The following is a 23,505-nucleotide window of genomic DNA, read 5'->3' on the forward strand; positions in this document are numbered from 1 at the left end:
GGAGCAGGAAATGTGAAATGGGAAGGGAGGGAAGCTCCAGAAAAACCTGCCCTGAGTCGTGGTTGGGGTTGCTTCCCTTGGAGCCCAGGCAGGGATGAGTCAGGGACATTTCCCATTTTCCCTGAGCACAGGGGGAGCTCAGGCAGGGCTGGTGACCCCTCTGAGCTCCACTGAATCCCAGATTTTATCAGGGATGCACCTGGAGGAGTCTGTGTGCAGGGAGAGGTGAGGCAAACTCAGGGCTGGGCTCAGCATCTGGGAGTGTCCCTCAGAATGGCTGTGCAGCAGAACTCTGTGGCCTCAGGGACAAAGGGTTGAGCATTTAATAACAGCTGCTGGGTAGCACAGATAATTGTGGGCACTTTGCACCAGAAAATTGGACATTAATTTTTTATTTTAATAATAATTTAAAAGTAAAAATTATTTAATTTTAATTATTATAATTATTTTATGTACATTAAATTATTATCATTATTTTTAATCCATTAAAATTAATTTTTATTTTTAATAATAATTAAATTGGACATTAATTAATTTAATTAATTGAGAAAAGAACTTTAAAAGTTCTTTTCTGAGCTCCTCTGATGGGAGTGGATTAGCACAGGAGGGCAGCTGTGAGGCTGATTTTACTCTATAGATTGGAGACACTTTTGAGGGGAAAAAGGGCTTAATCTGCCATTATTATTGTTGTTGTTATTATTATTGATAATAATTAAAATTTAAATAAAATAAATATAATAATAATAATAATAATAATAATAATAATAATAATAATAATAATAATAATAATAATAATAATATAATTCTCCTCTTTTTTCCCTGGTAAAGTCTACTTTACCAGCAAATTGCCTGCTGGGAATTCAAACACCAACCCTTCAGAGCAGAGTTTTGGTCACTTCAGGCAGAGATTCAGCTGCTCCAAGTGTTCCAGTGCCACAGGGCTGGGTAAAGCTCCCAACAGTGGCACAATCCTGTTTTCCCTCCCTGCCACAAGTGTTGCCCATCAACAGCAAATCCCACAGAAGGATTGCAAAAGCCACTTCCTCCCACAAGGGGTGTGCCCTGACATGTGTGAACAGAATAGAGAACATGAAAATGCAAAGCAGAGAGCAGGGGGAGTCCTGAGTCAGCATTTCCCTGTGCTCTGCTTTCTCCTCTCAGGTGATGATTGTTTGGGATAAAGTTTGTCTGAAATTTAAATTATGAACCTTGAGGCAGCATTCTGTGAAATGGAAGTCTTTTCAGAGATAAAGGTTGTACACTTTTGTTATAAAAATAAGTTCAGAGATTATGATGTCAGGCTTTCAGGCATCACTCTTGTTGCTCACAATGCGTGAAAATGTATTCATTTATTTTCCAAATGAGCCCCACTTTGATGATTTCATAAATGTGCCTTTTGTGATTAAAATGGTGTGGTGGGGTTTTTTAAATGCTGTAAAATCTGTGTATGTGTCCTGGCTCAGAGAAAAGTTCCACTGGAATGTGTTAATTCCCAGCTGAACTGGGCAGGATCTCTCTCTGGGTAACAGGAATCACTTCAGGAGGGGAGCACATGACCAAACTTGTCTTCCTCAGTCACCTTACCTGTGCTCCTCACACCTCCCTCGACAGGGCTGCTCTGCTCTGGGCCTGTTGGGACAGGTGCCATGACAATTCCTCAAACTCTGAGGAAATATTTGCACAAACACCAAATATGGTGGTCTGCTCCCCAGAAGTGCCACAGAACCAGAACCCCAGGCTGGATTGGGTTGGACAGGACCTTAAATCCCATCCCAGGGTGCTCCAAGCTCTGCCCAGGGAATTCCTTCCCAATATCCCACCCAAGCAAGGTCAGCCCTGAATTCTGGGAAGAGGAGGAATTGTCAGTTGTGCCACCATTATCCCATCCTTATTTTCCTTTTTGCTCAGTCTGGGTTTGAGGAACAAGTGTAAACTAGAAATAAATAGAAAGAAATAAATACAGAAATAGATATTTTAGATATATAGATAGAATATAAACAAATATTTTGTTGGGAACCTCCCAGGCTGCTCTGGGAGGTTCCCATCAAAATGTATGTTTGTTTGTTTGTTTGTTTGTTTGTTTATTTACTTACTTATTTATTTATTGGGGCAGGGAAATAGCTTCTAGGTAGGGAAATATCCTCCAGGTAGGGAAAAATCATTGGGGCAAGGAAATATCCCCCAGGTAAGGAAATATCATCTGGGAGGGAAATCTCCCCTGGGCAGGGAAATATCCTTTAGGAAGGGAAATGTCCTCCAGGTAGAGAAATATCCTCTGGGCAGGGAAATCTCCACTAGGAAGAGAAATATCTTCCGGGTAGGGAAATATCCTCCAGGAAAGAAAACATCACTTAGGTAAGGAAATATCCTCTAAGTAAGGAAACATCTCCTCCGTAAGGAAATATTCCCTAGGTAAGGAAACATCCCCAAGGTAAGGAAACATCCCCTAGTTAAGGAACTCTCCCCCCACTTCAGGAATTATCCCCTCCGTCAGGAAACATCCCCTAGTGAAGGAATTATCCCCCAGTTCAGGAGCTCTCCCCCGGTTCAGGAAACATCCCCTCGGTAAGGAAATGTCCCCCATTTAAGGAGCTCTCCCCCGGTTCAGGAATTATCCCCCAGTTGAGGAACTCTCCCCTCAGTAAGGAATTACACCCCAGTGCAGGAGCTCTCCCCCCGGTTCAGGAATTATCCCCTAGTTCAGGAATTATCCCCCGGTTTCGGAGCTCTCCCCCGGTTCAGGAATTATCCCCTAGTCCAGGAATTACCCCCCGGTTTCGGAGCTCTCCCCCGGTTCAGGAATTATCCCCCGGTTTCGGAGCTCTCCCCCGGTTCAGGAATTATCCCCTAGTTCAGGAATTATCCCCCGGTTTCGGAGCTCTCCCCCGGTTCAGGAATTATCCCCTAGTTCAGGAATTATCCCCCAGTTTCGGAGCTCTCCCCCGGTTCAGGAATTATCCCCTAGTTCAGGAATTATCCCCCGGTTTCGGAGCTCTCCCCCGGTTCAGGAGCTGTCCCCGTTCCGAGCTCTCCTCAGGCCGGGCAGTCCCCGCTCGCTCGGTGCCCGCAGTTCCGGGCGCGGCCCGCAGGGGGCGCGCGGGGCGGGCGGCGCAGGCGCGCAGGGCGGCGGCCGCGGGCGGCGGCGGCAGCGGGGCCGCAGCGAGCGGGGCCCGGCCCGTCCCGTCCCGACGCCCGCCCGGCGCCTCCCCGCGCCCCGAGCGGCCCCGCCGAGCCCCGAGCGGCCCCGCCGAGCCCCGAGCGGCCCCGCCGAGCCATGGCGGCGCGGCCGGGCGGGTGAGCAGCGACACCGCGGCGGCCCGGCCGGCCCCGATGCGGAGCGGCCGCCATGCAGCCGCCGCCGCAGCCCTACGAGTTCCTGGGCGAGGAGAACGGCCCGAAATGGCGCGGCCTCTTCGTGCCCGCCCTGCGCAAGGTCAGTCCCGGCGCCGAGCGGCGGCACCTGCTCCGAGCCGGCCCCGCGGCCCCGCCCTGCCCCGGGGCAGCGCCCCGAGCCCCCCGCGGCTCCCTCAGCGCCGCCGGGGCCGCTCCGGGCCGGGGATGCCGCGGGCTGAGGGAGCGGCGGGAGCTGCTCGGGCACCTGCGCTCGCTGCAGTTCGCTCTGCGCTTTCACTGGGGCTCTCGCTTCCAGGGGCTGGTGTCCCGGTTCGGCTTGGCTTGGCTTGGCTTGGAGGGGATCTTAAATCTCATCTCGTTCTAACTGCCTGAAATGGCAGGGACACCTTGCACTGACACCAAGCCCTGTCCAGCCTGGCCTTGGGCACTGCCAGGGATCCAGGGGCGGCCACAGCTGCTCTGGGCACCCTGATAGCGTTGCTGATGTGCAGGGGAATGGCATCCCTCATCCCTTCCTTCATCCCTTCCTTCATCCCTTCCTTCATCCCTTCCTTCATGCTTTCCTTCACCCCTTCCTTTATCCCATCATTTAACCCTTCCTTCATCCTTTCATCTCCTCTTCTTCCCTTCCTTCATCTTGCCTTCACCCCTTCCTTCATCCCTTCCTTCGTCCCCTCCTTCACCCCCTCCTTCATCCCTTCTTCCATGCTTTCCTTCATCCCCTCCTTCACCCCTTCCTTTACCCCTTCCTTCATCCCTTCATCTCCTCTTCTTCCCTTCCTTCATCTCTTCTTCATCCCCTCCTTCACCCCTTTATTCTTTCCTTCCTTTATCCCTCCATGCCTCCTCCATCCCCTCCCAGGTGTTTCTCCTGACCCTTCTGTCGCTGCCCCTCGGGTGACACCTGTGACAGGGCCACCTGTGCTGCAGGAGCAGCCACCCTGTGGCACATCCACCACTGCACACTGAGAGGGGGAACCACACAGGAGGTGAATCTGGGATTTCGGGATGTGTTTGCACAGCAGGGAATCTCCAGCCCACCTCCCTTTTCATCCCCAGTATTGTAAAGAAGTGTTAAATGAGGCTGGAGGGAGAGTGCCCTGCTGTGATTTCCAAAAGTTGAGGGTTATTCCATAATTCTGACCATCATTATCTGCTGATTTGGTGCTGCCACACAAACACTTTAGGCAATGGTGAGTCGTTTGTCTCTTTTTTCCCCCAGAACAGATGTAGTGATGCTGTTGGATAATGATTCTGTGTTATTTTTTCAATAGAATAAAAGATTTGCATTTGTTTTGGGTGCCTGTCTAAGTAGTCTTGTGGCTGGCATAGAAACCACTAATTGCCTGTCTGAAGAATGCTGGATTTTCTGCTCTTCACCCCAAAATCTCCTCCTGATGGAAGCTGCTTTCCAGTGCCTCAGAGAGTGCCAGGCTGCTCTTTTGCTGATCCCTCTGGAGCCTGACCTGAGGCAGCCCCTGAGCCCCAGCCAGCCCCTGCCCAAAAGTGAGCTGCAGAAATGTTCTCTTCAAATTGAGAGGTGCTTTCACCATCCTCAAGCACAAATGCAGCAAAAGTTGTTGGGTCCGTGCTGCTTTGCCAGTTCTGTTTGCATTTGGTTTTGGTGAAACAAGCAGCAGAGGGAGCAGGGTTGTGGTGCCAGTGAGTGCCTGTAAAAATGTGAATTTGCTCTCAGCCAGGTTTTTGCTACCTGGGAAAGTTCCTTGTGTGCAGGACCCACCCTGGAGCATGAGGCAATCTGGCTGTAATGTGAATTTCTGCTGTGAACACACTGCATCAGTGAGTCAACCCAAAATTGTGTCGTTGTCAGCCTGCTGGGGAAGCACATCAGTGTTAGCTGGCACTTTTAAAAGATACTCTTTAGTAAGAACAAGCACTGCAGATCTTAAAATGGGCAGGAATTATCAAAAATAACTATTCCATCATTGCTAGGGGAGCTGAAGAGCTGGCACTGAATCCAGAGTGTGAAATCCTCACACTTTCTGTTAATTTCCTAATTCATTAAACATCCTCACTGCCTTTTTTACAGATAGTTAAAAATCCACTTGCTGGCCAGCTGAGATGGGATTTCTCCAAGCAGGTTGCTTTGTGATGAAAACTTTAAATAAACTTTAGTATTTTTTAAGTTAAAACCAACTGGGATAAAGGAGTCTTTTTAACTCCTAACTTGTGTTTTTAATACACTGCATTATTTCCCATTCCTGAAAAAATTCCCATTATTTTCCTTTAAATGATCACTGCTTGAAGAAGAGAAACAGAAAGCACAAAAAGAAGATAAATTCTGGTTTGCTTTGTGCATGTTAAAGTGGAAAAAAGATTTAATTCTAAAATGCCCAAAGATGTGGAGCTGGATAAGGAGCCCATGCAGTTCACTAACAGTAAAGAATATTTCTTTGTTATTTGGATTTTAAGTCCAGAACATGCTTTGAAGAGCTCCAATCTCTTTGTTATGCACTCAGCAAGTTTAAGGTAACTTCTTTGTATCAAACCACTTTCAAACTCTTGCTTTGCTTCAATTCTATGCAGTGGACACTTAAAAATGGTCAAACACATCAGTTCTTACTTCAATACATGAAAAGAAATAGGATAATCTGTTTTTTGAACAATATTTTATATGCATTTATACTCTTTAAGATGAGTAGAGAGTGCCAAATTTTACCTTTTTAGGAAAAACCCAAAGCTAAATGGTGAAACATCTTTAAACCAGGTTTTATATATTTTTATGCCCACATTCCTTAGCACTGGCACCTGTGGATCCTGTAAGTTGGGAAATTATCAGCAGTTTGATGTATTTGCCTCTGTTCCAGCTGGAGATGGATGAGCACATCCTTGCTCTAAACCACTTTATTTCTGTATTTTCTGCTGCTGCTGTGCTGGAAATGCAGCAGGGAGTGATAGAAAATTTGATATAAAATCCTTTCAAAGTGAATGAATCAGAAGAAGACATTATTTTGGTGTGATCACTGAGGTTTGGTGACTTGAGCTGCTGTTTGGAACAGGTAAATCACCCCAGAAAGATCCTGATAAAGGTTTTAACCTGGCAGCTGGTTTTGGTTTTGGTTTTTTTTGGTTTGATTTTGGTTTTGGGTTTTGTTTGTTTCTCGGTGTTTGGGTTGGTTTTGCTTTCTTTGGCCTTTGCTGGGGGAGATGTCAAAGGGTGAAACCCTTTTCTAAAGCTGAGTTTTGGGTTTGAGATCACCTTTCCTTTAGTTCTTGCTGAATTCCAGATGGAACTCCCAGAGCTGAGTTATTTTACAGGTGGAGACTGAGATTCCAGTCCTCTGTGAATTATTGAGTGGGATTCCATTCAATAATGGGAATTATTTTGGGAATTATGTTGCAGGTTGATACTGGGATCCCAATCCTGTGGGAATTATTGAATGGGATCCCAGTCCTGTGTGAATTATTTTGCAGATTGATAATGGGATCCCAGTCCTGTGGGAATTATTGAATGGGATCCCAGTCCTGTGTGAATTATTAAAAGGGATTCCAGTTCTGTGTGAATTATTTTGCAGGTTGATAATGGGATCCCAGTCCTGTGTGAATTATTAAAAGGGATTCTAGTTCTGTGTGAATTATTTTGCAGGTTGATACCGGGATTCCAGTCCTGCATTAATTATTTTAGGGGTTGATACTGGGATTTCAGCGCTGTGGGAATTATTGAATGAGATTCCAATCCTGTATTAATTATCTTGCAGATTGATACTGGGATTTCAGTCCTGTGGGAATTATTTTGGAGGTTGAGACTGGGATTCCAGTCCTTTATGAGTTATTGAATGGGATTCCAGTCCTGAATTTATTATTTTACAGGTTAATATTGGGATTCCAGTCCTGTACGAGTTATTTTACTGGTTGAGACTGGGATTTCAGTCCTCTGTGAATTATTGAATGGGATTCCAGTTCTGTGTGAATTATTTTGCAAATTGATTCTGGGATTTCAGTCCTGTGGGAATTATTTTGCAGGTTAATACTGGGATTCCAGTCCTGTATGAGTTATTTTACTGGTTGAGACTGGGATTCCAGTCCTCTGTGCATTACTGACTGGGATTCCAGTCCTGAGGGAATTATTTTGCTAATTGATACTGGGATTCCAGTCCTGCATTAATTATTTTAGAGGTTGGTGCTGGGATTTCAGTCCTGTGGGAATTATTGAATGAGATTTCAGTCCCGTGTGAGTTATTTTACAGGTTAATAATGGGATTTCAGACCTGTGTTAATTATTTTGAAGGTTGATACTGGGATTCCGATACTGTATGAGTTATTTTACAGGTTGATGCTGGGATTCCAGTTCTGTATGAATTATTTTACAGGTTGATACTGGGATTTCAGTTCTGTATGAGTTATTTTACAGGTTGATACTGGGATTCCAGTTCTGTATGAGTTATTTTACAGGTTGATACTGGGATTCCAGTTCTGTATGAGTTATTTTACAGGTTGACTCTGGGATTTCAGACCTCTGTGAATTACTGAATTGGATTCCAGTCCTGTGGGAATTATTGAATGGGATTCCAGTCCTGTGGGAGTTATTTCACAGTTTGAGACTGGGATTTCAGTCCTGTATGAATTATTTTACAGGTGATACTGGGATTCCAGTCCTGTGGCAATTATTTTAAAGGTTGAGACTGGGATTTCAGTTCTGTATGAATTATTGAATGGGATTCCAGTCCTGTGTGAGTTATTTTGCAGGTTAATACTGGAATTTCAGTCCTGTATGAATTATTTTGCAGTTCATACTGGGATTTCAATCCTGTGTGAGTTATTAAATGGTATTCCAGTTGTATGGGAATTATTTTACAGGTTGATACTGGGATCCCAGTCCTGTAGGAATTATTTTACAGTTTGAGACTGGGATTTCAGTCCTGTATGAATTATTAAATGGGATTCCAGTTCTGTGTGAATTATTTTACAGTTTGTTGCTGGGATTTCACTCCTGTATGAATTATTGACTGGAATTCTAATCCTGAATGAATTTTTTTGCAAGTTGATACTGGGATTTCAGTCCTGTAGGAATTATTGAATGGGATTCCAGTCCTGTGTGAATCATTTTTCATGTTGATACTGGGATCCCAGTCCTGTAGGAATTATTGAAGGGATTCCAGTCCTGTATATGAATTATTTTGCAGGTTCAGACTGAGATTTCAATACTGTGGGAATTACTGAAAGGATTCCAGTCCTGTGTGAGCTGTTTTGCAGGTTGATACTGGGATCCCAGTCCTGTAGGAATTATTGAATGGGATTCCAGTCCTGTGGCAATTCCAGAGGCAGCAGCTGAGTGTGTCACTCAATTGGGAATTGTAGTTGAAAAATTCACTTGTACCAAATACCTTCCATTGGTACCTGGAATAAATTTCTGTTCCTTTTATTTTCTTTTCCTGATCTCTCTGGAATGTGACCTAAAGCAGCCCCTAAACACCAACCAGCATCTGCCCAAATGTGAGGCACAGCTGCTAAAGGATTCCCTTGGAACAGATTTATAAGGCCAGAAAAAAAAAAAAACCACAGAAAAAACCCCAAGAAAGGCCAGAAAAAACCCCAGAGAATTAGAGTGTAAATTTGAAAATAGTGAGGAGTGTGAGGAATTTATAGATATGGATTTATTCACCTTACAATATTCCTGTGTGTCCTGAGCTTACGTTTAACAAGGGATGGAGGGACAGGAGCCAGGGAATGGCTCCCAGTGCCAGAGGGCAGGGATGGGTGGGAGATTGGGAACTGGGAATTCCTGGATCCCTGGCAGTGCCCAAGGCCAGGCTGGGCACTGGGACACCCTGGGACAGTGGAAGTGTCCCTGCCATGGCAGGGGTGGCACTGGGTGGCTTTAAATCCAACCCAAAGCAAATCAGGATTTGTGTCCACTGGCCAATTCAAAATGTATTTCTGTCAACAAGAGCTCTGTGTTCAGCTGCTTTGCTCTTTGATTTTTCTGAACAAATTTCAGGAGCATCTCCCAGGGATTCTTGTTGTGGGTTTTCTCCCTGCTCCACACGCAGTCAAACCCCACAGGCACCACGTGTTGGGATAATCCTGGCTCTGGGCACTATTTGCATTTTCTAAAACAATTCCACCATTGCTCTGGACCACTCATCAAATTTCTAGAGCATGACTAAAGGGTTTATTCTTAGCAAGTGTTGCATAGACAGATATAAAGAACCATTTTGAGGACTTTTTTTGAGTTTACATTAGTTCAGTGCTTCTGTATTTTTAAACGTGTGGGAGTGTCTGTGTTGTGATGTGTGAGGTTGGGGTTGAGGTCAGGAGGTGCAGAGTGTCCAGCTTTATTCCATGCATGTTTCCATGGCAGGACCAGGCTCCCCTTGGGAATTATTTAATGTATTTTAGCCTCATTATAATTCATTATTATTTAAAGCATTTTCATATCATTAGCATCTATTATTATTTAATGCATTATAATTCCAACAGGAATGTTGCTTGCTAAAAGAAATAGTTACATTTAGGTTTGAAATCTTTTGTTAAAAGAAATAGTTACATTTAGGTTTGAAATCTCTCAGGTCACTTAGCTTCTCATAAATACATTTATTTGAGCTCAGAAGCCTGGACCTTTGCAGACTGCAGTTGCTCCAAACATGAATTTGAGTGACCTGGGCTAGTGGGAGGTGTCCCTGCCCATGGCAAGGATTTGGAATGTGATGGGTTTAATGATCCCTTCCAACCCAAACCAGTCTGGGATTTTATGGGTGCATCAGCCTGGTCCTTTTATTTAGATTTATTATTTTCATGCTTTTTTTTCATTGTAGCAAAGTTCCTGACACAGGAATCTGTGGCTGGCAAACAGTAGCAGGAGCGTTGTGAGCTGAAGGTGGGTTTTAGCTCCCAGGTGCTCCCAGGGATTTCATTGGCAGCTCCAGCAGAAGGAACATTTCCCACCTGTGTTGCTCCCATGGGAATTGGTGTTTGCCTTGGCTTGGGGAGCAGCACAGGGGTTAAAACCCCCCAGAGCCCTTGGCTGCTGGGATTCACCTCCCTGTGCTGCTCTGGGCCCCAATCCCAGCCCCAACCCCAATGGTGTGTGCTGCTCCCACCTTCTCATCCCTCACCTCCCCTGCTCTCCTGGTTCCAGCTCTGTCCCTGCCCAGTGCACCCTTATCTAATCAGCTCCAGAGGAGCTGTGCACTCTGGGATTTGCTTTTCTAATGACCTCACTGGCTGCCTGTGTGCCAGCCTTTCCCATCAGTGCTTCCTGAGGTTGCTCATGTGCAAAACCTGATTTTCCTGCACCCAGGGCTGTGACCGTGCTCACAGGGGTCCCAGGAGGAGATGAGGATCTGACTCCGTGATTCAGAAGGCTGATTTATTACTTTATGATATATATTATATTAAAAGTATATGATGTATTAAAATTATACTGAATAGTTTTAATAGAAGAAATAATAATAATAGAATAGAATAAAGTTACTAGAATCGAAAAAAGGATTTCATCAGAAGGCTTGAAAGGAAGGGAAGGAATGATAACAAAATCTTGTGACTGACCAAGAGTCTGATCCTGCTGACTGTGATTGGCCATTAATTAAAAACAACCACAGAGACCAATCACAGACCCACCTGTTGCATTCTACAGCAGCAGATAAATATTTTGTTATTTGTTAACATTTTGTTCCTGAGGTCTCTCAGCTTCTCAGGAGAAAAAATCCTGAGGAAAGGATTTTCCATAAAATGTGTCTGTGACACACAGCCCTGCTCTCCTGACTTTTAATGTCACCTCAGTGACCATGTGGGGCATTAAAATGTGTGTGTGTGTGTGTATATATATTTATATATATATATATATATATATACATATAGTTTGTGGACATGTAAACAAACCCCCATTTTAGCTTCTCCTTGACTCTATATAAAAGAAAACAATAATTAATTAGAGAAAGAAGAATTTGTGTGTATTTGTGTCATTTTAAATATTTGTTTTTTTTCTGTAGGCACCAAGCAGCTTTCCCAGGAGATTTTAGGACAGCCTTGGATGCTGTTTCAGAGTCAGATCCTGTCTGTACCACCCATCATTCCTGCTTTAATTCACCCTCCCCTCAACTAGAATATACTGTAGGAGAAGATTATTTAAATAGCTAAAGATGGAAAAAAATCACATTTCCACCAAAGTGGTGGAGTAAGATAATTTTTAATACCCCTGTACAGTTGAGGAATAATTTTATTTTGCTAACCATGCTTCAGTAAAAAAGCCAAATGCTGTATGTAGATAAAAATTCTCTTTTACTTAAGGGACTGCTTCATGCTGTTCCTCTCTCAGCATATTTTAGCCTGATTTAAGAAAGACAGGCCAGCCAGAAATTGCTGTGCTGGAAATAAAATAAGAAATCAGTGGTTTTATTTTTAAAAAGTTGACAGTGCATTTTTATTGGGGATTTCTCTTCAAGTATTTAAATCTTTGTGGTTCTTTCTAAAGAATAATGCTTGAAAATTGGGAATATCAGTGCTGTCCCCTTTCAATGAATAATGGAGCTTTTAAGTTGCTCCCCTTGGTTCCCTTCTTCCTCTGGAGCATCATCCAGATGAGGGGTTAAAAATGCCTTTGGAGCAGATGTTTTGTGTTTCTTGTGGTCAGGGTTATCTTTAGGAGAGAAAATATAAGAAGGAATTAAAACACTGATTTTAAAAAAAAGTTAAATAAAAAAATCAATTTAAATTAGAAACTTCCTGTTCTGAAATCTCAGGTAACTCTGGAATTCCATTTTCTGAAAATGTAGTTTTGAATATGAGTAGAAAACCGGGATATTTTTAGCAAATATGTCAGGAAGATGAATCCATGTTTTTGTGGTGGAATGTGCTGCTGCAGACTCAATGTGCTCATCATGGATTTGGGAATTTTCTGTTCTTGGGGGTTTTTAAATGAAAAATCTCTTGTTTTGCTCAAGTGCTCTCTGTGGAACAGCTGGAGCTTTCTGGATGTGTTTTCACTATCCAAGTAATCTATTAAGTAAAAATATATTTAGGTGTTGCAGCCCAGCTGTTGGTTTGTCTCAGAAAAGGCTAAAAAGAACTTCCTTGCAAATCTCTATTTTTCTCTATTTTTTCCCTCAGTTTTTTGTCATTTCAAACGAAACCCTTTGATAATTTATTTTCTACTCTGAACTTCTGCATTTCCTGAAGTCTGAGATCCAGAATTCCTGTGAATTCAAAATCCTGAATTCAATCCTGAATTCAAAATTAACCCATTATATTGGTTAAACAATTAAATAAATAAATAAGATCAGGTTGTTTCTAGTTTTAACACCATTTATCTCCATGAAAAGTTTTCATCCTCATCCTTTCTGAACAGACTCCTTGCTCTGAGGATTAATCATATCTCACTGAGAAGGAATTTTGAGGAGAAGCTTTTGAGGATTTTCATCAAATGCACTTTGGAAGGGTGGGAGAACGGGGAAAAGCTGAGAAGCAAGAGAAGGAGCAGTTTAGGAATTTCAAGGTAAAATAAAATTATATCCCTCAGAAAGGCCTCAAGGCCAAGTTTAAACGCCACCCTTGTTTAATTTCTTCTTATTGGAACAACTTAGACTAAACCTGTGTAAGTTACTCTAACAATTAGTTATTTCTGCTAATTCTAATCTCTCTTTAATGACTCCAGACACTGCTGTTTCAGAGATTAAATAGGTTAAAAATCTGTTTTCTGTGCTCCCTTCTGCTCAGACCTTGCAGCAGAGCTGTGGCTCGTCAGTGCAGCACCTTGTGGGTTTTAAAGGGTATTTTTGACCCTTAAAAGAAACGATTCCCAGCCAGAATTCAGCCTGTGTTTATTTTATTCCATGCCAGTTGATGTAGCTGTGCTCAGGGATCAGTGCACGTCCCTTCTGTCAGTACCATCCCCAGGAGCTCCTCCTGCTTTTTTCCACACTCTGAGGGTTCATCAGCCTCTCCTTGCTTTTCCAGTCCCCTCAGTCAGGATTTGGGGAGTTCTCTGAAGAATAAATGTTCTCAGTCAGGATTTGGGGAGTTCTCCAAAGAATAAATGTTCTCAGTCAGGATTTGGGGAGTTCTCCGAAGAATAAATGTTCTCTCCTTGATCCAGTGGCATCTCATTGGATCAGCTGGTGCCCAGCTTTTATTGCAGCATTTTTGTATTGCTCTAAGAAACATTGTCTTGAGATGAAATTGTTTTTTTTCTCCTCAGCATTTATGTCAAAATGACTTCTCTGGAAGGCAGGGAGTGCAGAAGCAGCTCTGGGAGCTTTCAGGATGCTGCAGACTCATTTCAAGAGGCAGCTGAGCTTCCAAATGCCCTGGGGGGAGTTGTCTGAACCAGGAGATGTTGGGCTTTGCTGTTGGCTTTGCTCCTTTTGAAGGAAAATTGACTCCAGGACTTAGAGAGGGTCATAGAGGTGATTTGGGGGATAGAACAGAAATGAGGGAAGGCTGGAAGAGCTGGGAATGTTCATCCTGGAGAGGAGAAGGCTCCAGGGAGAGCTCAGAGCCCCTGGCAGGGCCTGAAGGGGCTCCAGGAGAGCTGCAGAGGGACTGGGGACAAGGGATGGAGGGACAGGAGCCAGGGAATGGCTCCCAGTGCCAGAGGGCAGGGATGGGTGGGAGATTGGGAATTGGGAATTCCTGGCTGGGCTGGAATTGCCAGAGCAGCTGTGGCTGCCCCTGGATCCCTGGCAGTGCCCAAGGCCAGGCTGGACACTGGGGCACCCTGGGACAGTGGGAGGTGTCCCTGCCATGGCAGGGGTGGAACAGGACGATGTTTAAGGTCCCTCCTAATCCAGGATTCCATGGTTTTGTTCCTAAAGTGAAGCTGAGATTCCTGGCACTGTTTGAGGAGGGCTCTGTGCTCCTCTGCTGCTCCTCAGCCTCCTGCACACCCGTGTGCTCCCAAGGAGGTTCAGGGGATGTGCTGCTGGTGAAAGTTTGTGCCGTGAGCTGCTCACATCTGGGAACTGCACTCAGGTACAAATAAAATCGTTTTTGTGCAGTGCAGTCTGAAATGAGTGACTGGAGGGAGGAGAACAGCTCTGGTCAGGGAATGGGAGCTCCCATCTTCTCCTGATCCTCCTCCTCCTCTCCTGTTGCTGTTCGTGTCGGTTCTGTGCAGCACCATTGAGGGTTCACTGTGGGACAGAATTTCCTTGGGTTTCCCTGCTGGGCCCTGCTCCTGCTGCAGTGCTGCTCTGGGACACGTGGCAGGGCCCGAGCCAGCGCTTCCTGCTCTGCCATTGTTGTGGGAATTCAGCTCTCATGTTCAGGAAGAGCACAAAATGCCCTGGCTATTGTTGGAAACCTGCTGTCTTAAGGAGGAGCTTTCAAGGAGTGGGTTTGGTTTTCTTGAAGGTTTTTTTTCTTTCTTTCAGGATCTTGTGGCAGCTGGGAATCAGTTGTGTAAAGCAGAGATTTGTGTTTGAGGCACAGAAGGCAAAATTGGGTTTACAGGGCTATAAAATAACTTTATAACAAGAAAAAGTAACTTAATAACTGGGCAGCTGGATCCAAGGTCACAGAGGGCAGGGGTAGGTGGGAAATTGGGAATTCTCGGCTGGGGAGCCCTGGAATAGAATTCCCAGAGCAGCTGTGGCTGCCCCTGGATCCCTGGCAGTGCCCAGGGCCAGGCTGGACAGGGCTGGGAGCACTTGGGACAGTGGGAGGTGTCTCTGTCGTGGCAGGAGAGGAACAGGATGATCTTGAAGGTCCTTTCAAACCCAAACCATTCTGGGATTCTCCTTGATTTGGAGGAAGCCCTCAGAGCCCCCCAGTTTTTGGGAGCTGCTCCCTGGGCTTTGGAAGGGGCTGTGCCTTTATTTCAGAGCACCAGAATTCAACCCAGAGATGTTTCTGTCTTGTCCCAAGGAGCTGCCACCCCACTTGTCCTGTGAATACCAATGTGAGTGTGCCACATGAGTTTTTGGAGGTGATTCACATGGGATTTGTATGGGGAGAGGAGGGAATTTCCCTGGATTGTCTTCCTCACAAATCTTTTGGATCAGTTTGAGATCTGGTGAGCACTTTCCTGACTCAGAGGCTGCCAGGGAAAACTGAGCATGGGGACCAACCCCTGAGTGCTTTATTTGCTTTTTAAGGTGGGATGGTTTGTCTGGGGGGATTTTTAGTAGCACAAGAGCCCTGCTGACCCAGGATGAGTTCATTGTGGCCCTTCCTGTATGGGCACATGCTGACTTTGCCTGGTTTGGGTGTTCTGGTCTAGTTTAGCCCGGGGAACCAAAGCTGGGATTAATCCCCATGAAGTGAGATGACAGGAATTGTCCTGCCTTGCCTTGGAGAGAGGTGGGAAGCAGCTTTGCCCTTCCCTGGTGGGTCTGGGCTGCTCTCTGCTCAGTGCCCCTCAGGCAGGGTGAGCTGCTGCAGGCAGTGACTCCATCACTCATTTATTCATCACATTTTTAGGGCTGGTAACGTCAGAGCAGTTACTCACCCAGGCCATGAGTAACTCACAGGTGCCCACAGGGAAGGTTTCACTCCAGTGCTGGCAGAAATTGCATTGCCTTGGCACTCCTCCCTCCATCATGGCAAACACAGAGTCTGGGATTCCACAGAGCTGCCAGCTTGGCAGGAATAGCAATTACCTCCTTAACTCCAGAGGAAAACTTGTGAGAAATATGAAAAATGTGTGAATTTGCTGCACTGCAATCCAGAGCTATCCTGCTTTTGCTGGGATTCATTTTTAGGCCCAACTTTCCATGAAAAAAATGTAATTTGTGATATTTGCTGGGTCCCCAGGATGAAGGAGGAAATGATGAATCTGACTCCGTGTTCTTAGAAGGCTAAGTTATTATGATATGATAAATTATATGAGATACGATATTATATATGAAATTATATATGGTATATTGTACTATATTACATATTATATTATATTATATTATATTATATTATATTATATTATATTATATTATATTATATTATATTATATTATATTATATTATATTATATTACTAAAGAATAGAGACAGATACAGACAGAAGGCTACAAAGAACGATAATGAAAACTCCTGACTCCTTCCAGAGTCCCAACACAGCCTGACCCTGATTGGTCATTAAGTTAAAACAATTCACATAAAAGCAATGGAACAATCACCTGTTGGTAAACAATCTCCAACCTCATTCCAAAGCAGCAAAACACAGGAGAAGCAATGAGATAATGATGTTTTGATTTTTCTCTGAGGCTTCTCAGTTTCCCAGGAGAAGAACCCTGTGCAGAGAGGATTTTTCCGACACTATGATGGTGACACTGATTCTCTGAATTGCTCTGGCCAGGTGCAGCAGCAGGTTCACCCCAACCTGTCGGCCAAGGAGGATTCCCTGTACTACATTGAGGAGCTGATCCTGCAGCTGCTGAACAAGCTGTGCATCGCCCAGCCACGCACCGTGCAGGACGTGGAGGTAGGAATGGGGCTCAGGAGCCAGGCTGGCTCTGCAGTCGCTGACAGTGCTGGGGATGGTTTGGGCTGCAAGGCCACAGGGCTGCATTTGCAGGGGGCCCAGCATGGAGGAGGAAATGATGAATCACACTCCATGTTCTTAGAAGGCTAGTTTATTATATTATGTTATATTATATTATATTATATTATATTATATTATATTATATTATATTATATTATATTATATTATATTATATTATATTATATTATATTATATTATATTATATTATATTATATTATAGTATAGTATAGTATAGTATATTATAGTATATTATAGTATATTATAGTATATTATAGTATATTACAGTATAGTATATTATAGTATATTATATTATAGTATATTACAGTATATTATAGTATAGTATATTATAGTATAGTATATTATAGTATATTACAGTATAGTATATTATATTATAGTATAGTATATTATATTATAGTATATTACAGTATAGTATATTATAGTATAGTATATTACAGTATAGTATATTATAGTATATTATAGTATATTATAGTATATTATAGTATAGTATATTATAGTATATTACAGTATAGTATATTATAGTATATTATAGTATAGTATATTACAGTATAGTATATTATAGTATATTATACTAAATAATACAGAAAGGATACAGACAGAAGGCTTAACAAGAATGATAATGAAATCTCCTGTCACTCTCGTCCAGAGTCTGACACGGCTGGCTGCTATTGATCATTAAGTTAAAATAATTCACTTGAAACCAATCAAACAATGACCACAACCTCCAGACCACATTCCAAAGCAGCAAAACACAGGAGAAGCAAATCAGATAATTCTTGTTGTTATTTTTCTCTGAGGCTTCTCAGCTTCCCAGGAGAAAAACCCTGGCAAGGGGATTTATCAGACAATGTGACAGTGACACTCAGAGCTTCCTGCCATGACTTTGTGTCTGCCCCTGGATCCCTGGCAGTGCCCAAGGCCAGGCTGGATGGGTTTGGAGCAGCCTGGGATGGTGGAGGGTGTCCCATGGCAGGGATTGGAACTGGATGAGCTTCAATGTCCCTTCCAACCCAAACTATTCTGGGATTCTCTGATTCTATTTAGATTTTAAAAGCAAATTTAACTGGAAAATCATTTTTTTACCCAGTGCTTTGGGATGGAAATTGTGGGAATTTTTCCTCATGGAATGTGGGGAATTGAAAATCTACAATTAGGATTTGGGAAGGAAGCTGCCCAGTCCTGCTCCATTCCCAGCCCTGGAGCTGCTTTATCTACACCTGTAGTTTAGAGAATCTGAGCTTGGAGCTGCTGTAAATTCCTCCTGTAAATACAAAATGCTTCCAAGAATTTTCTGCTGCTGAATCCACAATGAAGCTAAGATTTTTTCCCACTTTTTTTTGACATCAATATGCAAGAAACAAATTTAAATATTTCAATGAAAGATTATTGTTGTCAGGCCTGGGTTGTGCAGCTGAGGGAATAGAGTTGGATGTTCCTGGGACTTTACTGAGCTCACTGAGGCTCTTGTATTATTGCAGCTGTCAGCTTTTGTGTCATCATTCCAAAATGAGGGTTTCATGGAGTCTGGAGAGACAAAATGCTTCCATGTGGCTGTGCCCCAATGGAGCTTTGTAGAGCTTTAATTTTACATCAATCTGCAGGTCCAGGATTTTCAGCCTCATCCAGAATGATGTCTTTGTATGGGATTCTCTATGTGGAATTTTAAAAAATTACATATATATATATATATATATATATATATAAAAGAATATAAATTATATGAGTGTGACAATTATTATATGTGTGTGTTATTATAAATTATTTATGTGTGTCTTGGAATGAAAGAAAATTTTATATATAGGTAAATGTATATAATTATATATTTTAATATATGTATGTATTTTTAACATTATATATATGTATGACATGTATATATTTATTTTAATCATATATATTTATAAATAATTATTTATATTTATATATGTATATGTATGTATATGTAATTGCCCAAAGGGTTTTAGATTTTTATTAGATGCCCTCTATTCAACATTAATTATTAATTTATGGGAATTTTTAATACTGATGCATGAAGATTATTATATCACTAAATTAAAAGCAAAATGTAATAGTTCCTTAAGAGCTCTTGGGATTGGATCTGCTCCTCAGCTGTTTTTAGCTGTAAAGGGAAACCATGAGAGCTGTGATCTCTGAAGTTTATCCTCAGATATTTACACAACAGCCTGCAGCTAATGGAACTGTTTGTCCAAGATGTTGTCCTTAAGTATTTGCCAGATCAAGGTTTAAAAATCTCCAATTAAAAATGTTTTATAAATAGAAGCAGCCCTTCAAATGGTTCCTGAAGGAACAGAGGGAAGCAGTGTTGGAGCACAGCAGGTTTGTGTTGGGTTGCATACTGGGGAGGAATTCCTGGCTGGGATGGAATTCCCAGAGCCTGGCACAGTGGGAGGTGGCACTGGATGGGGTTTAACTCCCTTCCACCCCAAAGCAGTCTGGAACTCCATGATTTTAAGCTGGAGAATGGCTGAATGCCACCTTAGCTGCATTTCTGGGAGGACCCGAAGGAAGGGTCATTTGGGGGCTGCTCTCCAGGAGGGAATGTCACCCTGTGTCACCCTGTGTCACCCTGGGGGCTGATCAGAAAGCTGGGCATTAAATGGACCCTACAAAGGTTTAAAGCTGCCTCTAAGAAAATCTGCTTCTCTGTTAGGTTATGGAATATGTGCAAAAGTCTTTCAATCAAAGGGACACAAATATTTCACCATTTTTTCCCAGCTCTTCCTTCAGCTTTTCATTCCTGCCATAAACTTGATCTGATGTAGGGCAAGTTACACTATTTTCTGAAATAGCAACAATATCAATTTGGGGTTTTTTGTAGGCTGTAAACTGTTCAGCACTTCCTGATGGTGTTTGTATTTTGGGATCCTGGTCTCACACAATAGTCTGGATTGGAAGGGATCTTGAAAACCATCCATATCCAACTCCTACCATGGCAGGAACATCTCCCACTGGAAGTGAAGACTGAAACCTCCCTGCTGCTCTTGAAAAGATCACAGATTTTAGGAGATTGGAAGGATTCTTGGTGCTCAGGAAGGGAGCTTGTTCAGCATTGCTGAAAGAGAGAAGCCAGGTTGGGTGAGGAGAGAACAATTAGGAGAAGGTGTTGCAAGCACTGAGGAGGTGGATAATTGCCTGTCCTGGAGGGGAAGTAATTTGCTGTGCTGTTGTGTTTAAACCTCCCTGGTGGCTGTGGCTGGGCTCAGAGCTGTGTGTGTTTCAGGAGCGGGTTCAGAAGACGTTTCCCCACCCCATAGACAAGTGGGCCATCGCTGACGCTCAGTCGGCCATCGAGAAACGGAAAAGGAGGAACCCCCTCCTGCTCCCTGTGGACAAAATCCATCCCTTACTGAAGGTACCTCTCACCTTTCCTGCCCCCCAGCATCACCTTTCATGTATTTCTTTAATTTGTATGAAATTAAAAAGCTTTTCTCCTTGGCAGAGGTAGTAAAGAATCACCATAAATCTGAATTTATTGCAGTGTGTAGTGAAAGTAAATCCTTAAATTCATCATCAAGACATCAGTGTGTTAATCCATTACTCTACTTTGAAATAGGATTAGTTAGTTTTTAACATAAACAAAACTCAAATGCTTCCCTACTTCAGCAGGGCTGCTTTGATGCCTTTATTTGTTTCAAAATGCTGCAGAAGCCAAAATAGAAGAAGAGGGAACAGCAGATCCTGTTCCTTGTGTACTGTCAAACCAAGATGTGGCAGTGTCCTTTCAGTCCCTGCTGAATGTCACTGCTGCCTCAGGTTTAAAAATCAAGCGACCTGCAGAGGTGTTTCCAGCTGTTGAGAAAACTTTATTGGAGCATTGGCAGAAATTAAAGCACTTTTCAGGTCTCCTTGCTGTGCTCACTTACACAACATCTCATTTCCTGAGGGTTAATGAGAGGGGAGGGATGTCAAGAGAGGAAGCAGCATTAAATAAGATCTTCCTAAACACCACTGGGGAAATCTGGTGCAGAAGTGTGAAATCAGGCCCAGAATCTGATTTTTAGAGGATGCACCAACGCACAATGAGAACGAGTCTGCCTTATTCAAATGCACAGAGTCAGCTGCATTCACTGGCAGGTGAGAAGCTGCAGGGTGCAAGCTGTGCAGGACATGGAACACATTCCCAAGGATAATGTCCTACATTCATCCTGGGTTTTGTCTCTTCGGACTTCCATTATTAAAGTTCCATTATTTTATGGAGTGCTGAGTGATCAGTTGCTGTGGCAGGGGATGGAGGAGATGATCTTTAAGGTCCCTTCCCACCTAAACCATTCCATGATTCCTTGAAAGTGAAACCTACTCTGTTCTCAAGAGTCCACATTGGGGTCAGAGTCCTGCAATAAGCACAGACAGAGATGGAAATTTAAATACAGAATAATTCCACTGGAGTCCCTTCCTTAAATGAATTCTATTTTTAGAGGAGGGATTATTTCAAGTTCTGTAGCTTTTCCTCTCTTAAAACGCTGCAAAATAACACAAGTATTTACAAGCATCTCCTTCCAGGCAGATATTCCAATTTCCATTTGATGTCTCAGCCCTGGGTGTTCCATTACTGTAAATTATCACCACAGCCAAAATCCATTTCAGTAGAAAATTCAATGTGTTTACTGTCATTCTAGATGAATTTCTGGAATAAATTCCATTTGTTTTCTCTTGTTTTCACTTTGCAGGAGGTCCTGGGCTACAAGGTGGATTACCATGTCTCTCTCTATATCGTGGCTGTCTTGGAATACATCTCAGCTGACATTTTAAAGCTGGCTGGAAATTATGTGTTCAATATCCGACACTTTGAGATCTCCCAGCAGGACATTAAAGTATCCATGTGTGCTGATAAGGTAAGGGCTTGGGATTCAAACAGTATTTAGAGGTGGTTTGTTCCATTTGATTTGGTCTGGAAGGTGTGTTCAGAGGAGGATCAGAGGGAGAGCCTGCTTTTACTCAAAGGCAGAGCTTCTCTCCATGTTCATGGCAGATCTCTCATGGCAAAAATTCAAGTCAAAGGCAGAGCTTCTCTGCTTGTTCATGCCAGATCTGTCACAGCAGAAATTTAAGTTGAGCCTGCATAAATTTTGGAGCAGCAGGAGCCTTTACAAGCTTAAGGCCAGAAATTGATGTTGTCCTTCATTTCTCTGCTGTCACACCCTCCTGATGTCACTTTGTCATGGCAGCTCTCCTTCCTAACACAGAAAAGACCTTTAGTTTTCATGCCCATTAAAATGAGAAACATTTTTGTTCGGTTTTATCTTCAGCAGGAGGTTTTGTCCAAGGCTTATGCAAGATTCCTTGTTTTCCACGTTGATTCTGCATGAATTGTAACTTGTTTTCTAGGTCGTGCTCACTTCCAAGGGGGAAAATGGCTTTGGCAAGTGCTGCAGCCTCCTGCTGCCAAAGTTGAAATATTACTCCCTTGTGAAAGTGAACACTGCAAGGATTGTATTAAAAACTCCAAGGATTTCTCTGAACACATTGAAATAGCTGAGCTGGGGCCACGTGTGAAGGCCTGGCTGGGTGTAATTTCTGCATTTCTTTGGCAGGTTTTGATGGATATGTTTGATCAGGATGAGATTGGCTTGGTTTCTCTGTGTGAGGATGAGCCCTCTTCTTCTGGGGAGCTCAACTACTACGACCTGGTGAGAAATGAGATTGCAGAGGAGAGGCAGTACCTGAGGGAGCTCAACCTGATCATCAAAGTATTTCGGGAGGCTTTTCTGTCCAACAGGAGACTCTTCACACCTCATGTGAGTCCTTCATTGATCAGCAGTGCTAATTGCTCCATTAGCAGCCAGAACTTACCCATTTTGCATTTACTGTGTGGGAGGTGAAGTCAAATTTGATTTATTGGCTGTCAGTGAATAATGAGAGTTGGCTGTGTGTGAAATCCAGTGGGGGAATTGCCATTAATGGGAACGGAGTTTAATGGGCACAATTCCCTGTCAGATGCAGCAGCAGCTGGATTATTTTGGTCATTTAGGTAATAATTTCACTTCTGCTTAAGACTTAAATTAAGTCATCTACCTGCATGTGCAGTGAATGCTTGAACTGACATTTACAGGCTGCCCCTTATCTGGAGAAATTCCAATTAAAGCAGCCTTGGCTGTGGATTCTCTACCTGTGAAGGGAACCTCTGTTTGAGAAATGATTGAAATATTTGATTGAAGTTGTCCTTGTGGCAAATTCTGTTCTCAGGAGGAGTAAGGAGGGATTGGTGGATCTTTCCTGTGGGCAGGGAGAAGGGGACAGAAGCTGAGCTGGGATTTGTAGGTGGTACCAGCAGGTTCAAAAGAGGCAGCAGGAGCCATTCCCATCCCAGCTGGGTGTGGAAGTCCTTAGGAGCTGATGGAATTGTGCAGATGTGGGGGTAGAACTCCAGGGAAGATGATGGGAGCAGAAGGGAGCCTTGTTTGGAGCTGAGGAATATTCTTTTGGGAATGGGAATGGGAAATTTCAGGATTTGATGTTCCCACAAGAGGGTTCCCATGCTCTGGGCACTGCCTGGAGGTCAGTGGGAGGCTGGGGCAGAGAAATTTCAGAGCAGGGAATTCACAGGGGGAATCCAAGACACTGAACTGGGGAAGGGGCTCCTCATGGAGTGTGGGGGATGGAAAATCCACAATTAGGATTTGGGAAGGAAGCTGCCAAGTCCTGCTCCATTCCCAGCCCTGGAGCTGCTTTAGCTGCACCTGTG

The 23,505-nt window shown here is 43.5% G+C and overlaps 1 protein-coding gene across 1 annotated transcript in view; it reads left to right on the plus strand.

Annotated features, from left to right (window-relative positions):
- The first annotated feature begins 3,315 nt into the window (after positions 1-3,315).
- SOS2 (SOS Ras/Rho guanine nucleotide exchange factor 2) overlaps positions 3,316-23,505 on the plus strand; it is a 50,208-nt gene continuing 30,018 nt past the window's right edge. The window contains exons 1-5 of the mRNA XM_058026883.1: positions 3,316-3,433; positions 16,602-16,727; positions 20,044-20,175; positions 21,491-21,655; positions 22,355-22,558. Of these exons, the coding sequence (XP_057882866.1) occupies positions 3,347-3,433; positions 16,602-16,727; positions 20,044-20,175; positions 21,491-21,655; positions 22,355-22,558 (714 nt within the window). The 5' untranslated portion in view covers positions 3,316-3,346. The remainder of the gene's footprint in view (positions 3,434-16,601; positions 16,728-20,043; positions 20,176-21,490; positions 21,656-22,354; positions 22,559-23,505) is intronic.

This window comes from Melospiza georgiana, chromosome 6 (genome assembly GCF_028018845.1).
Source record: "Melospiza georgiana isolate bMelGeo1 chromosome 6, bMelGeo1.pri, whole genome shotgun sequence".
Classification (NCBI taxonomy): Eukaryota; Metazoa; Chordata; class Aves; order Passeriformes; family Passerellidae; genus Melospiza; species Melospiza georgiana.